General features: G+C 45.5%; 1 protein-coding gene across 1 annotated transcript in view; it reads left to right on the top strand.

Moving 5' to 3' along the window:
* The window catches only part of LOC119395986 (glutamate receptor ionotropic, kainate 2), a 226119-nt gene that overhangs the window by 109690 nt on the left and 101172 nt on the right, over window positions 1-15257 (top strand). Inside the window, exon 2 of the mRNA XM_037663016.2 lies at window positions 5612-5770. Within this exon, the coding sequence (XP_037518944.1) occupies window positions 5612-5770 (159 nt within the window). The remainder of the gene's footprint in view (window positions 1-5611; window positions 5771-15257) is intronic.

Below are 15257 nucleotides of genomic sequence, written 5' to 3'. Positions count from 1 at the left end.
TGAACTCTTCGCGGGATGATGATGTGGCGTTTTGTTTCATGGCTATGAGCGCCTTGAAAGGACGCCAAGTGTTAGGGTTCCACGCCGTCGCCAAGAATGTGAAGGCCGGGAGATGCATGCCTCTCGTGTCTGGCTCTGAAAGTATACAGAGAACCGAAGAAACAAGATGAAGAACGAAGGACGCGCGTTGCCAGGAGGCAGCCACGGTGAACGAAACTGGAGCCGCCATCTCCCGAGCATCCTCGAGCGTCCGTTTTAAAGGGCCTCAGCGCTGGAAACCTTTCATTTCTTCTCAAGGCCTTCTTCTCACTTGTGCCTTCCTTCTCCGCGTTTCTTCCCGCGCCTATGCCTTCTAAGCGGGGATAATTGCACGGCGCTGTGAGCCGACCGTGTTGTATACGTTTTCGACGCTTGTTCGTTTTGCGCTTAACGCTTGGGATGCGAGTTTGGTGTGTTCTCGCGATGCTTCAGATGCGGCGAAACGCCGCAGTGTTTCTGAGCACCGGCCTTCGGTAGACATAGTTAGGTGCAGTAGAGATGGTAGCGACTATTCCCAACACCGAGCCCTACTTCACCTCCTGAACAGTGAAAAGCTAACCATTTGAAGAATGACCGGCGACAATCGGTATTTGTCTAGAGTTCTAGATATTACCGCAGGGAAACACAGCTCTGAAATGATCAATTTTATGAAATGAGAAGTATGTCACGAAGCTAGTTTTATTCAACTTAACTCTTGATCACGAGGATACTGTGTTTAATTACGCGACGTAATACGCTACGAATAAATGGCATAGTTAGTACTACTTGCACCCACGGGAGCTTTGTGAGTTTACCGAGTTTTTGTATATCTGCATTTTTTAGCGTTTCCTTCTTCGAAAAAAAATGCTGCGATATAAAATGTAGTGAATGGAAATTCCTGACGTCAAGTTCCCACTTTCTCAAAGAAAGCGACTCAGGTTTCTTTTACATCATACGACCTCAAAGAATGTGCGAACGGCATCAAAGGGAACACAGACTCATATTTCTGTCTTCATTTAATGTACCTGCATTGTCTATGCTTTCTTTTTCCCTGTATATGTTGAGGTAACGTCTCCGAAATCCCGGATTTCTAAAGCGGCGGTTGCGACTTCATTGCGCATAACGATGCACGAAATCTCGCAGTTGGTAAGCCCTCCGAACAAAAGAACAACGGGCAAGCGTACAGAAGCGACGTTTTGCCGCGATCAGCGGGAGCGCGAGACAGCTTTCGGTGAGCCGGTGAACCCGGTTGCGGAAAACAAAGCGTTGAACCCGTGCAAGCCGACAAGACGGATTGTGAAGAAGATGGGGAGGGAGAGAGAGGAGAGGGAGAGGGGCTTAGCTTGGGAGAGGATGGAGTACGAAGTCACAATTGCGGCATTTTCAGAGATCCGCAGCTGACAGGCATTTTTTGTTTCCTGGAAACTGCAAAGAGAACTGAAGTGTGGCCTATAAAGAGAAGAAACGTTCCGCAGCAGTCAAAGAGGGCATCGTCGCCCAGGCCCCTGCTCTGATGAACACAGGAATCTGCGGCATTTTTTTAGAGGCGTAGGGCTTCGCGAAGATTTTGTAGCATTTCCTCTGTTTCGTTCTCTTTTTGTGAGGGAGGGAGTCAGGCGGATGTCGAGCACTGATCAATAAATAAGTTCAGGAAACAAACACATGGTTCCGCACACAAAGGCTGAAACGATAACAGCAACGCAAACCATAACGTTTACCTACATATCCAAAACAAGTTATGTGAGAAACCGAATTGTTGCAAAAGGTTCCAGGAAGGAAAAGAAAAGCATTGCCATCCATTGAACTGCCGCAATGAACTATAAAAGAAACCCATACTTAGAAAGTAAACTCCGCAGTTGAACAAAGATTTATGCAGTTCCAGACGAGCTCTGAAACCCAGCAATTCAGTTGAGCCTTACCGAATAGTAAATCCTGACAGCAGGGGAGTCCAGGGAACAGCGTAAGGAAGATATATTTTCTTGGCGCACCAACGTACCCTTCAGCGTTTCCTTGCATCTCTGAAGCTGTATATCTGAAAAACAAAACAACAAAAAGGCTCTGGGATCACAAAAGAACTGACAACATTAAGCGAAGTCTGTTTGCTGGGATATAATTCACTTCTGGGTTATGTGTCCGACTGGTGGTTTATCGCTAAAGGCGGTCCTTGATGGTGTTCACATGGTATGTTTTAAAAGAAGCATGTAGCTATCAGTGCCTCCGAAACGCTTACGCCGCCTTGGGAACGCCGAAATCTTAGTTTTGACAAAGATTGTGAGTGTTGCACTTCATTCAACATCGCGCTAGATGAATAATAAGACTAGTGAACTTAACAGCGGAATTTTCTCATTAGTACCGCGATTGACACTGCATGGTGTAACCTACGTTAAGCTATATATCAGAGGGAGGAATATAAGCCGCCTTATTTTGTGTGATGTAGTTTCTGTGTGACTTCCTCGCTGTATAAAGAAGAGGTGAGGGGTCAGTGGTGCCAAAGAAAGCTGCCTGCCTGGCTTATGTTTCGCTCTGCGCAACTCGTGAACCGGAATCGAAAGCTTGATGAGACCTTGTTACATCATTAGAGAAAACAGGCGCATTGCAGCATATTATGAATAGGTCTTGTGGCACGAAAGATGAGAATAAAAGGCGCGAAAGATATGAGCGCGTTTGTAAATGTCCAAGCATGAGGGAGAGTGGCGATGTTGGTAAAGCGCCTGACTCCCATCGTCGCGTACCGAGAGTTGCCAGGTTCTACTCCCGTCAGCGGGTCCCTTTCCCGTCTAGTTTTTTCTTTGCCATCTGATCGTGTGCATTTTGCTGACGTATTTCCGTCACGGAAATACGTCATGAAAGTCTTGGTGGATCCCGGCATAAAACGCTTCCGTGTTAAAAGAAGGGGAACCCCATCAGCTACGCCGTTTCCTGTCTTCACACCACTAGTGCATATCTGCCCCCTTTTATTCTATATTTTAAAAACTGGGGGTTAATGTTACGCGAAGTGGAATGCGCAAGCACCGCCTAGAACCACCGCACTAAAGACAATACTAACGTGCTTAAAATCATTGTGCGGAAAAATGTTAAGACGATTTCTTTAAGTGCCATAAAACCGACTCATACTATCATACAGACACAAGGCATGCAGACCTTGCAGCTCCTGTCGAAAAGTCATTGCGTACGTTGTTTTGCTCCCAAAAATATCGTGGAATCCTGGCTCACGTGTCCATCTACTGCTAAACGACTAACGAGCAGCCAGCAGGCTCAATCCTTAGCTGTCTATGAAGAAAAAAATAACGGTTGCAAAACTTTCTTATCCTTGACCTCTCTCAAAGCTAAACGTGAATAGACGACATTCTCATTTTCATTGGCAGGAAGTTCGTGCATTAGAAGAGGCTAGTGTTTTTTCCGTGTTACTTTCCAGAGCTGAGAATATCGCTTAGCAAGGCGCAAGGTCGGGCTAGTTCGTAGTCCTCTATATGCCTTCATATGTCTCTAGTGCTAATTTTTTTCTTCTCAGGCGTAATATCATAGAATGTGATTGCTTGTTTTGTGAGTACTCCGAACATTGTTTTCTCGCTTCGTATTATTACCCCTCCTGCTTGGGCCCTGATGTGCCTGCAGTAGCTTGCGAAACACTGTATTTTTTTTCTTGGTACCTTAAACGTACTGTCTTGTCGACAAAACAACGAATAAGTTCGAATCTCTGGACTGCACTCTGTCTTCGAAAACAACCGCAACGACGACGCGGCTCTGCGGCACTTAAGAATGACGGATGGTCCCCTGGGTAGGCTTTGTCATGGCCGCCGCCGCCGCCGCTTGCGGACAGGCGTGCTCTTGCAGTTTGTGCAGCTGATGAAGAAGTGCCGCGGGAGAGTTAAAAGCGAACGTGTGCAGAAATAAGGCAGAGCCAAAAGCTGCGGTCGTATAGGCCTGCCCTAACACGGCGGCAGCTTGAAAGTGGCAGTGACAAACGACGAAACACAGAAGGAAATACGAAAGAATACATATATCTTAAGTGATGGAAAACGGATATTGAAGAAAGTGACAACGAAAAAAAACAAGTGCATGTCCCTCAGGAGACATATAATGGTGTCATCTTGGTCCATCGTGGACGCGTAGAAACAACAACAACCACAATAACAACGACAAAACGTTCGTCGTTGGCGCATGGCTGTATACTTGGGGAACGCGTTCGGAACGCGAGAAGAAATAGGCGTACAAAGAACGCGAGCAGCCATACATCACGAACACATATAATTCCTCGCAGCACCTCCAAAAGGTGCAATAAAAGAGCAGAAAAGACGGGGCATTGGCAGTAATGTGTTTCTTAAGCTGGTGGTTTAGAGCACATAGTCAGACGCATGGTCTTGTTAATGGCTTGATTACTTAGAACGTTTTCTTACATATGCGTTCGTTTTGTTATTTTCGCCAGCTCTGGCGCCGCTAGCCTTGCTGTTGTCAGAGGCTAGGTCCGAGCTTGTTGGTACATTCACATTATGTGTGTCGTCTTCTTGTTTCCGTCTTCGTGTACTTAGCGGTTTAATAATGCTGTTGTTGTTTTCTTGTGTGACTTGTTTACACATCAGCCTGTCTGTTCTCAAGGCATTGCTTTTTAGTTGGAGCAAAGGTGAAAGATTCCAGGCAACAAGAATTTTTGTCAATGCCTATCCCGAACAGAAACATGGCTTAGGAGCAACCACAACTTCGAGCTAATCCGATTGACTTTCCATCATTACAGACTGCTAAGCGAGCGTTGGGTGTTTGCAAAGGATTTATTTTTGTTGTTTTTTTAAGGGATGAAAAATTCTTTCCTATAGATGTGTTGGCGTGTGTTGTTATAGATGTCTTCGCAATGTGTTTTTCTTCTATGCTGTCAAAATACGTTCCAGCTACGGAGTAGAATTAAGCAGCAGCGTTAATATTGTGTGTTTCGTAGGGGAAATCTATCAGAGCGTCTTCCACTCAGTTTTTCTTTAGGTGTTGAGTTTTCATGTGTAAAATAGGAGTTGCGACAGTGTGTACACAGGAAGCACAATTATATACGAGGCACAGTGTGATGTATATATCGGGAACATTTACGTCAGTTATTGGTAATTGTACTATGTCGAGCGTGGTATGCCAATAATCAGTTCTAAGCTCATAACCCGCCGAATAGCAAGCCTCGCATATAATCCAATAACGCTCGCAGTTGGGGCAAACAAAGCTTCCGCGTCCTATCTCTGTATTCATTATTAGTTGCAACCAGTACCACACATTCGTTATGCGCTGTCTGATGACGTTAACCACTTGGCACGCGCCTCAACCGCCTTTCCGCACTCTGCGTCACCCCTCTCGCATCATAGCAGATAGAACGCTTCCATTCGAAGTTCGACTGTAACCAGCCGCAGCAACTAAAACAAAAAACGCTAATAAAGAATGTCCCATGGTAAGAATAGCCGGCCAACGTCATGATCGAGCGACGCATAAGAGCTTCAACCAAAAGAAAGCGATTTCCGTAAGAGCTTGCGGAAGTAGAAAATATGAATTCGGCAGAGATTAACGTTCATTTCTGCGGGTCACTTTCCTCAAAGTAATTTGCGCATGTATTCCTTCATTGCAGGAGCCATTTTTGAAGACGGCGAGCGTGACTCCGAAAGTGCGTTCCGCAGCGCGGTCGACCTGGTCAACAACGACCCTGCCCACGCACTCACGAGGTTCAGGCTCGCCGGAGTCATCCAGAGGATACCGCCACACGATGCCTTCCACGCTCGGAAAGCAGGTGCGCGCTATTTTTATTCATTTTTTGACGGTGTTCTTAGTTGCACGAGAAACTCATAGCAGTTACTCATAGCGCAATGTGCACCGTTATCCTACTTCACCCCGCCGTGTATTGCTTCGAGTGCGATAGCGGCGGTTAATACAACTGCTTCAATAAGCGCCACAGGCAGGCGCGTACGTCGACGAGTGAATATAGCGCAGTGAGTGGTTTGACTTAGCCAGACACAAGCCAGTGGGAAGCGGAACGCCTTTCCGCGTACACGGCAGAAGCTACGAACCCTGCCTTCCCCGTTCCTGAATCGCTCTGTGTTCCGTTTACCAGTGTTCATTACGTGCTTGCTAACGCCATCTTTGCGTGGGATTCACCATATGCTGTTTTAACTACTAGAGCTACGATAAAGTTTTTATCATCATCAGAATAAAAGAGAGCTGAGCTAGCTGGTATCTATCCATGTTATACCGCTGACCGGACGTTCACCATCTCATCCTTGACCGGGGGCTCACCATGTAATCTATCTTTTACGTAGTCGGGCGTGTAAATGCAGGCCGAAATTAGATGAATGCGCATTTTTGTACAACCACAGGAATGAAGAAATGCGTCTAATGGCTGAGGCATGGCATATCGATATTAGTGGTAGCGTATGCTTGAGATAGCCGCCGATTAACTTTCATAAAGAAGAAATAAAATGCCTGGAGAGTTATCTCCAACTTAGACTATACCAAGCGTGCCGGAGTGATACGTTTCGCGTCTTGTCGGGGCATGCGCAGTTAAGTTTTTGTGTTCTTTCTTTTCCGCCACTGTGCGTCTCTTCAGTTGTTAGTCGGCGTTTGTGGTGTCTTGAATTCTTTCTTGTATCCCCGCCACGGTGGTCTAGTGGTTATGGCGCTCTACTGCTGTCCGAAGGTCGCGGGATCGAATCCCAGCCGTGGAGGCTGCATTTTCGAGGGAAGCGAAAATGTTTGAGGCCCGTGTACTTAGATTTAGGTGGACGTTGAAGAACACCAGGTGGTCGAAATTTCCCGAGCCTTCCACTATTCGGCGTCTCTGATCATCATATCGTGATTTTGGGACAATAAATCCAAGATATGATTATTATTATGTTTTTCTTGTATCCGTGTTTCCACCTGTCTTTGACATTAATCATGATCATGGGCGTTAGTTGTGATGAAGATGTGCCACTGGGCGTCAACGTGGGTGCATCCGCGTCAAACAGTGCTCAGGTAGCTGCCAAACACTGGCAGCTGTGAAATCTCTCACATATGAGCGTACAAGATCAACCACTCTGATAAAACAATTCACTTTCGTGTTGTATAGATTCATATGACGAAGGTGAAAACCATGTTTTTTCCTTTAAGTACCCATGACCGGACTGGAGAGACACGCCGGCGTCCGCACGTCTGCGCGTCTCTCCAGTGCGGCCGTGAAATAGCATGCATCTATGCATGCTGGTTCGTCATACCTGCCTCCACGTAGCTAGCGAAGGCCCACCAGCTCTGTTTGCACTTAGTGCAAACAGCGCTATTTGTTTTTCTTACCTGACCTGACCACAGCACGTGCCTGTAAATTGTGAACTTTTCTGGCTCCGCGTAGTGTCCTTCCGCAATTGACTGGTTTGCCTTCTTTCGGGCACCCAAATGGGCCGCCGTTCTTTTTCCTATACAACTCACGCATCGGCAAACCTCACTTTTACCCATTGCTTTCAAGTAGAATTTCAGCTGTTCCTTTGGGCCACATTTTATTACGATAGCAATTATATGGACACTCTCGGCGGATTTCTTGCCGTCGCCGTCACCGTGATTTTTCGTATATGTATATGCATGTATATATAAATAAAATCCACAAGTAAAAATAATTCAGAAGAAAAAAATTCCGCCGCGCTCGACCGGAGATTCGAACCTGCGACCCTCGCTCTGAAGCGCGCTACCTTAAGACAATTACGTCCATGCATCATTCGTTCTCCAGGAACACAGACGTCAGAATACGAACGCACGCGGCGTTGGGATGAAGCGCACGGGACGCCCCACGTGGCGAAATTAACGTTATGCGAGACGCAGGACACGCTGCATCGTTGCCCGCGCTGCGTTTGCGTTGTATGTCGACGCTAATTTTCCATTTTGGGGTTGTAGTGCCGCGCCACTCGTGGCCAGTCGGCAAGGGAATAAGTAGAGCGACCCATGGCTCGTGGTGGCGCGAGCTCGTGGAAACGCTTTGGCTCTTGTAGGCTTATGCCACATGAGGGAAGAAACGAGACGGCTGAACCAGAATCACACTTGTCACTTTGGACTGGTACCAGTCCAAATTAACAACTACCGGCTGGATTGAACGAATATGGCTGATTCGGTGTTCACAGAAACCGGTATGCACCAGTCGTGCGACTTGCGTGTGGAATATGAAACATTTATGAGAATTCAATCGCCCCCAAGGTGATAAAAGCCGTTCTTGATGAAGGTAATTTTCTTTATTAAACTGCTGCAACTAAGCGAGCGTTCACCTGAAAGGTGACCTTGATGTCAAAGAAAACTGCGAGTGACAAACTTCATTGCCTAAGATTGGTCACTGTTATCGCTTGTTACTCCACCTGGGGGAAGACCCCGATCTTTAGGAAATTAGCGTCGAATTTGTTATCCCTTTCCCGTAACATTTCATGCTAAAGTAAACTTTGGCAGTACCCAACGTACTGCCATTTCACTCAGCAGACTGATCGTCATTTTAATATCAGCACTCCTTTCCAGATGACTGCTTCAGAAATATTCTCATCCAAACTTTCTCGAGTGAGAAAACTTTCGCATAAGAAGACCCTTGAGCTGCTAGCAGACCGAGCAGTTGGTTTGCGGAGCTAGTGTACAGACGTCTTGCCGAAGTACCTTGCGCTGCGAAAGCTTTACGCATTGTGGAGAGAATTGTAGATCTCCCCCGGCTGCGATACAAAGTATCGGCGCTGTTTGACAAAATATTCGCACCGCAGAATTTGGTTTGAAATGCGCCAGTCCACGCAGCAGCTTTCTCATGACGAGATTTTCAATGAGTCCGTATAGCAGCGGCGCGCGGTATAGAAAGCCGCAAGGCGCACTGCTGCAATGCCGCAGCGTTCTTGAATCGCCGAGAAATTGCGTGATCGCTTTTTAACATATAGCCCACACAAGGCCGTAATGAGCTCATTTGTATGAGTGCGCCTGTCTCAGCCGAGATATCGACGACGACAGCTTAGGCGATCGTTCAGCGGACGTGAGAAGATGCGTCCGACAACATCACATCAAGTGTTGCCTGCTACGCAGAGCTAACGTTTTCTCCGGTGGGATTTCTCCGTAGTTCAGAGATTTAAAGTTTGCGGCCGTTGCGATTACAATTCCGAGAAAATTTAAGTAAAGTTGGGGTGCATTTTACTCTGCATGCGTGAGGAGACACACTCAACTCGTGCGTCTTAATTAGTCAGTGCATTTGGGCAGTGCACTTCTGCTTATTACATGCGTACGAGCTCAGCATAAGCGCGCGATGCAACTGACGTCGATGAAACACACTTCTGCGCTATAACGCGAATTCTGACTGTACGTAGTACTATGGTATACTCTTCCGCCAACACCAAGTGGCAGACGTGCCTGGTAAGCCTGGGTGAAGCATAAAACGGTCCAGCTTACAGAAAGGCGACGATCGGTCCCCTTGGCTTAAAATCAAGCAATCCTTCAGAACAAACTCTATGCTACTTGCTTCGACGAACATCAGTTCCCACAGGGCGCGGGATCTGCCATATTTTATTTTCTCGTTGGTGTTTGTACTGATGTCTTTGAAAGCGCCTACTTGATGTTGGGCGAAACTTCCCGCATTTGTCATCATAGAAACAATAAGAACGTTTCGCATGGGCGATTCCGCTATCTGTGTTTATTTTTTCAATATATGAAACGTCGCTCTTACATTAAGAGTACAGTGTTGTACATAGCTGGAAACGTTCCTGAATATAAATATTCGTGCTTCTTCTTTGTTTGTTATTTTGCGAAAAGATGTTCCTCGCAACCTGCAAGGAGTGTTTGTATTAGAAATACTTTGTAAATGCCTCTAGTATTTTTATATTTTCTATTTACCTAATATTTGTCATGAAGGAACATAGAAATGCTGCAACTTTCTATATATTATCTGTAGTCCTCCTAATAAGATATGCTTGTAAAGAAAGAAACTGGGAACAAACGGGGGTTAAGGATGTCATAGTTGAAATCAAGAAGAAATGGATATGGGCCGGGCATGGAGCACGTTGGCAGGATAACCGGTGGTCATTAAGGGTAACTTACTGGATTCCAAGAGATGGCAAACGCGTGAGGGGAGACAGAAAATTAGGTGGGTAGATGAGATTAAGAAGTTTGTAGGTATAACGTGGCAGCAGAAAGCACAGGACCGGGTTCATTGGCGGAACATGGGAGAGGCCTTTGCCCTACAGTGGGCGTAGACAGGCTGCTGCTGCTGCTGCTGATGATGATGATGATTATTGGGATGATGATGTAAAGAAAGAGGACGGAAACAATATTTTTGTCTACGTTGGACAAGAATGAGTGATTTTTGTAAAGTTTGTGGGTGCAAAGCTCGCAAAGGTTTAAATGACCGCATTGCACCCCTTGGAATTATAGGGTGTGGAATGCGGAGACGAACTCAGTAAAGTTGAAAATTGGGCGAGTTGGTGATAGTTCATGTTTACGTGGGAAGCAGCGCAAATTAGACAAGGCACGAAAAGGAACGAAGAAAGACAGGACGACCGCTGCACTCGCAACTAGTTTATTTCGAAGAAAACATAGTTAATATACATACATGCAGGTGTACCACGTGTGGCCATGACTTACATATTACAACGGTTTTTTCAATGATTTTCCAAAAAAGACACTTCGCTATCACTCAGAACTACGGATGGCTGGCTGATGCAGTCATTTTTTCTTTTTGTGATATGGAAAGCCTCGATCACTTCCCTGGTTAGCTGATCTTTGTGATTGGAAAGTATTATCGTTTAAGAGAACAGCGGCTTGCAACCACAATCCAAGCAATGCCGTCTAATGTGAGAATACGCATTATTTGTTAGTGATCTCTTGTGTTCAGACAGCCTTGTGTTAACGCACCGGCCAGTCTGACCGATGTACATCTTTCTACATGACATAGGCAAACAATAAACTACTGCAGTGCAACATTAAACATGCTTCACCGTTTGTAGAGTGTAAGACTGCAGTAGTTTATTGTTTGCCTATGTCATGTAGAAAGATGTACATCGGTCAGACTGGCCGGTGTGTTAACACAAGGCTGTCTGAACACAAGAGATCACTAACAAATAATGCGTATTCTCACATTAGACGGCATTGCTTGGATTGTGGTTGCAAGCCGCTGTTCTCTGAAACGATAATACTTTCCAATCACAAAGATCAGCTAACCAGGGAAGTGATCGAGGCTTTCCATATCACAAAAAAAAAAAATGACTGCATCAGCCAGCCATCCGTAGTTCTGAGTGATAGCGAAGTGTCTTTTTTGGAAAATCATTGAAAAAACCGTTGTAATATGTAAGTCATGGCCACACGTGGTACACCTGCATGTATGTATATTAACTATGTTTTCTTCGAAATAAACTAGTTGCGAGTGCAGCGGTCGTCCTGTCTTTCTTCGTTCCTTTTCGTGCCTTGTCTAATTTGCGCTGCTTCCCACGTAAACATGAGCGGAGACGAACTTTATCGAATGCGATTGATGAGATAATGATAATCACCATGGTGTACGTTGCAGAACGGAGGGCTTTACGGGCTATCTTCAGTCACCCCTGACTTGTGTGTGACTCTGAAATGTTCATAAAAGCCATAATACGCCGGCGCTCACTCATTATCTAAGGTCTACGCAGCGCCTAAGATGAGCTTCAATGAGCGTACTAGACAGCCTGAAAGTTGACTGTGAGTCCTGAACGAACGGCGTAACAAATTCAGACCCAGTTGAACGCCTGAAAAGACGATGTGATAGAAGTAGCGCTTAAGAAGGTTCAACTTGAAAGTTGTATTCAGTCGTGAAGGCATTGTTCGAGGTAAAACCACAAAGTACTGAAAGAGCAAAGGAAATAGAACAAGTTTCAGAATGCAATCAAGGGAAGACCTGCAATGCCAGCTTGGACAGCTAAGCCGAGTGGTCAAGCACAGACGAGGACTGCTCTTCACCATTTTTTAAAAATTGGATATGGTTCTTTGAGTTTTTGAGGTACAATAGAAACCTGAAGTATCGCGCCATTGAAGCTCCCGTGAGTTAGGAAGCGCGGTCAGATGGCGCGAGCACGTTCCTTCCGTTTCGAGAAACATTATTCCCAAGAAGGACTTTTTACATTCTTAATCTTCTTCGGGGTATGGAACTTTGTGACTCTCTGGACTTCTGTGTAATTATTCAGTCCCGCTGGGTGTTCCTTAAGCATACGATGCTTGAGAGTCCCTGTTCGTGTCTAGCGGGTGAGATAATAAGTCGACGTCGAAGAGTATGCGGAGCTTTTCTTCCTCTGTTGTTTCGAAGCTGGTGTCGATTAGCCAGTGCGAACTGGCGGTCGATATGGCTTCAATAGTACTAAAGCATTTATTTTTTCTTATTAGTATTGTCGTCGTTTTGATGTTGATCCCTCAAAGTACGTAATGGCGGTCAAACTGCAGTCAGAAAGAACGCCCACCCGATTATTCATCTGTCTACGTATATCACACAAACATTATTGTTATTGCGACACCTACTTTAACTGTGGGAAGCTTACATAATCCCCAGTATGAAGTTCTATACATGCAGAAGTAACCTAATTTAACAAAATATGGGAAGGCTATTTGTCAGCTTAAGCTGCTCTCCAAAACAAAGCTCTCAGAATATAAATTTTTGGATATCTTTCTATCTAGAGATAACCTCCAACCCACTTTTGAACGATATCTGATGATTCCTCGGCATTGCCTCGTTTCCAAAGTCGTGCTTTCCTAAAATTTCATTACCACATAGATATTTTTGTCACTAGCCGTCCCACGAAACTTCGGTAGCGTTTGAAGTTGCGGGCGTCTCATGATTTCAATTTTTCTAGCTTTGCTAAGGTGAGAGGCTGTTCCAGCGGTCTCTTGCAAGTGTGTAAATGCGCGTTATGAATAAATAAATAAGACAAGCAATACACTAAGCGAAATCTTTGAAGTGGCAGTAAAATGTTTGGCATTATCAGGGGTGCCCATCATTTGCACGCCTCTATTTCGAGCTGCCACTCTAGGTAGGTTGGCGCAAGGGATCATCGGCAAAGCAAAGCTGGTGGCATTCTAGGTTTAAGCTGCTGAACAATGCTCACCGGCCACCGCGTCGGCACCTTCATTTCGGAAGGCAACACGCTTCGGAACGTGCAGCCCCTTAGGCCCACCGAGGCATTGGTATTTCAACAAATTTCACAGAGCAGAGCAGTACAGGAAAGAAAGCACGACGCTGGAATATTTTCTCAGGGCGCACAACAAATTGTACGTCGGAAACATTCTCGAGGAAAGCTTTTTCTCCCAATGTGCTCGATCGGTAAGATGGGTAAGATGTTGCCGCATAGTAATGGTTATCGAAGTGCGCTTTCGTAGAAACACCCTAATGTACTAAGCCAGCGTCGACTGCCCGAAAAGGCTTCACTCGCGCCATCGGCCAAAGTGCAGTCAACCTTTCCTTTTCTTCATATAGCGAACACATTCTTCGATCTCAAAGTGACTTCCATTGCTCATGATGTGCCCTGTTCATGTTTTTTTTTTCTTGGTGATTTCTTGTTCTCTTCGATTCTGTGATTCCTTAGAGCATTGTTCAGTCAGATGGCGCTTTTCCTCTGTGCTTCGAGAGAGCCCAGCGTCTCTCGCTGCGGTCTTGCCTTTACGTGACCAACGAGCTTTTCGTCTCGTCCTAATGGCCCCCTGGTGGTCCGTATGGCTGCCAGAAAAATCTTGTTCAGTGCACTCACCCCCAATGAAGGGGCCGACGTGCCGACAAGCTAGCAGGTCAGAGACACAGCAAGAAGATAACATTGAATGCTACTGCACCACGAACGCGCTTGTCTTGGTTTCTCTTTGAAATACAAGATTTTAATTTTTCTTTATACGAAAACCGACGAATATATTTGTTGACGGTAGCTATCCAAAACATATCGCTACAACCTCCACCTCGTTCCAATTTTTTTTAATGGGTAGGGCCAAATAGGGCATTTTTGTATAATATATTATGCTTAGTTCGTGGAACTTATTTTAAAACATCAAGATAGTCGAGTGTCTTGGTGAACCTTATGGGTAGGGCTCCGTGTTTTCGCTGCTCATTTTTCTTGAAAATCGGCAGGTGTTTATCGGAGTTTATATTTTTGGCGGTAATTCGGCGTTTATCGGAGTTTATTTCTCGTAAATCTCCAATTCTCCGAAATTCGGAGTTTTGCATTATTCTCAATACTCCAAAATCTTAGATCAATTCATATCTGAATACTAAAACATCAACGCACACGAAATACATTTTTTTCTAGAATGTTTGAATGCACAATAACATATACGCGCAAGCGAAATACTTGCACACAAAACACCTGTGTTTGTGCGTATAGCAACCTTATGCTTAAAGCTTATTGTAAAACACGCAAGCATACTTTGCGAAGTTGCTGTCAGTGATCGAAGCGCGCTTCTTTCGATTGACGACTCTCAGCTTTGAAAACGCCCTTTCAACATTAGCGACAGAAACAGGAAGCGCCAGAAGACGGAGCGCGCCGCGAGAAAGCACTGGCCACAGGACATTGTGAGGCCTTCAAAATGACAGGGGTTCAACAATGTTACATATTTCATAGCACTGATAGTTCGCAAAATCACTCAGGAGCTGGCTCATGTCGTTAGCTTCAAGAAGCACTAATTGAAAAATAGGCGCATAGGTTTCGAACGCGAAGGGCAGCTCATGCTTCACATTTGGATTCACAATTTGAACACAGTACCAAAACGATTCTGTGATGTACTGGAGTTGATCGCACAGGTTCCTATCATACGTCTGTCTCCACTTTTCGGCAACAGCAGCGTAGTATCCGTGAAAGTCTGTGACAGTCATTAAGCGGTCAGTCTTGTGAAGGAGGTCCAACAGAGTTGTGACATCTGATGCGAAGACCTCGGTTGGATCACGCAATTGACTTATCAGTCCGTGCAAACGAACCCCCAGTATGGGATAAACTTAGAGTACTAGGGTACTCTCTGCCTCAAGTTCCTTAATGATTAAGAGCACGGCACACGAATTGGTCTTCAGAAACCTCATCTGAACGAGCAAGTCGTGCACAGCTTCAGGCGATGAAATAAAAACCTTGAGCTTCTCGCACTTCGTTCCCTTGGCTTCGTCGCTTGTCAAGAAAGACAAAACGGCGCGCCAGTAGTCCAAAATATCTTCTATAGCTTCATGAAAAGAGAACCGCCTCGACGGACATACGGTTTTCAGCGACTTGATGGACATGCCCGTGGCCAAGCACAGAAGACCAAACTTACGGTGCAGCTCCCTCGAC

Source organism: Rhipicephalus sanguineus, chromosome 6, assembly GCF_013339695.2.
Source record: "Rhipicephalus sanguineus isolate Rsan-2018 chromosome 6, BIME_Rsan_1.4, whole genome shotgun sequence".
In the NCBI taxonomy this organism is placed as follows: domain Eukaryota; kingdom Metazoa; phylum Arthropoda; class Arachnida; order Ixodida; family Ixodidae; genus Rhipicephalus; species Rhipicephalus sanguineus.
The sequence above is the reverse complement of the archived record's forward strand: the minus strand, read 5'-3'. Positions and strand labels throughout refer to the sequence as shown.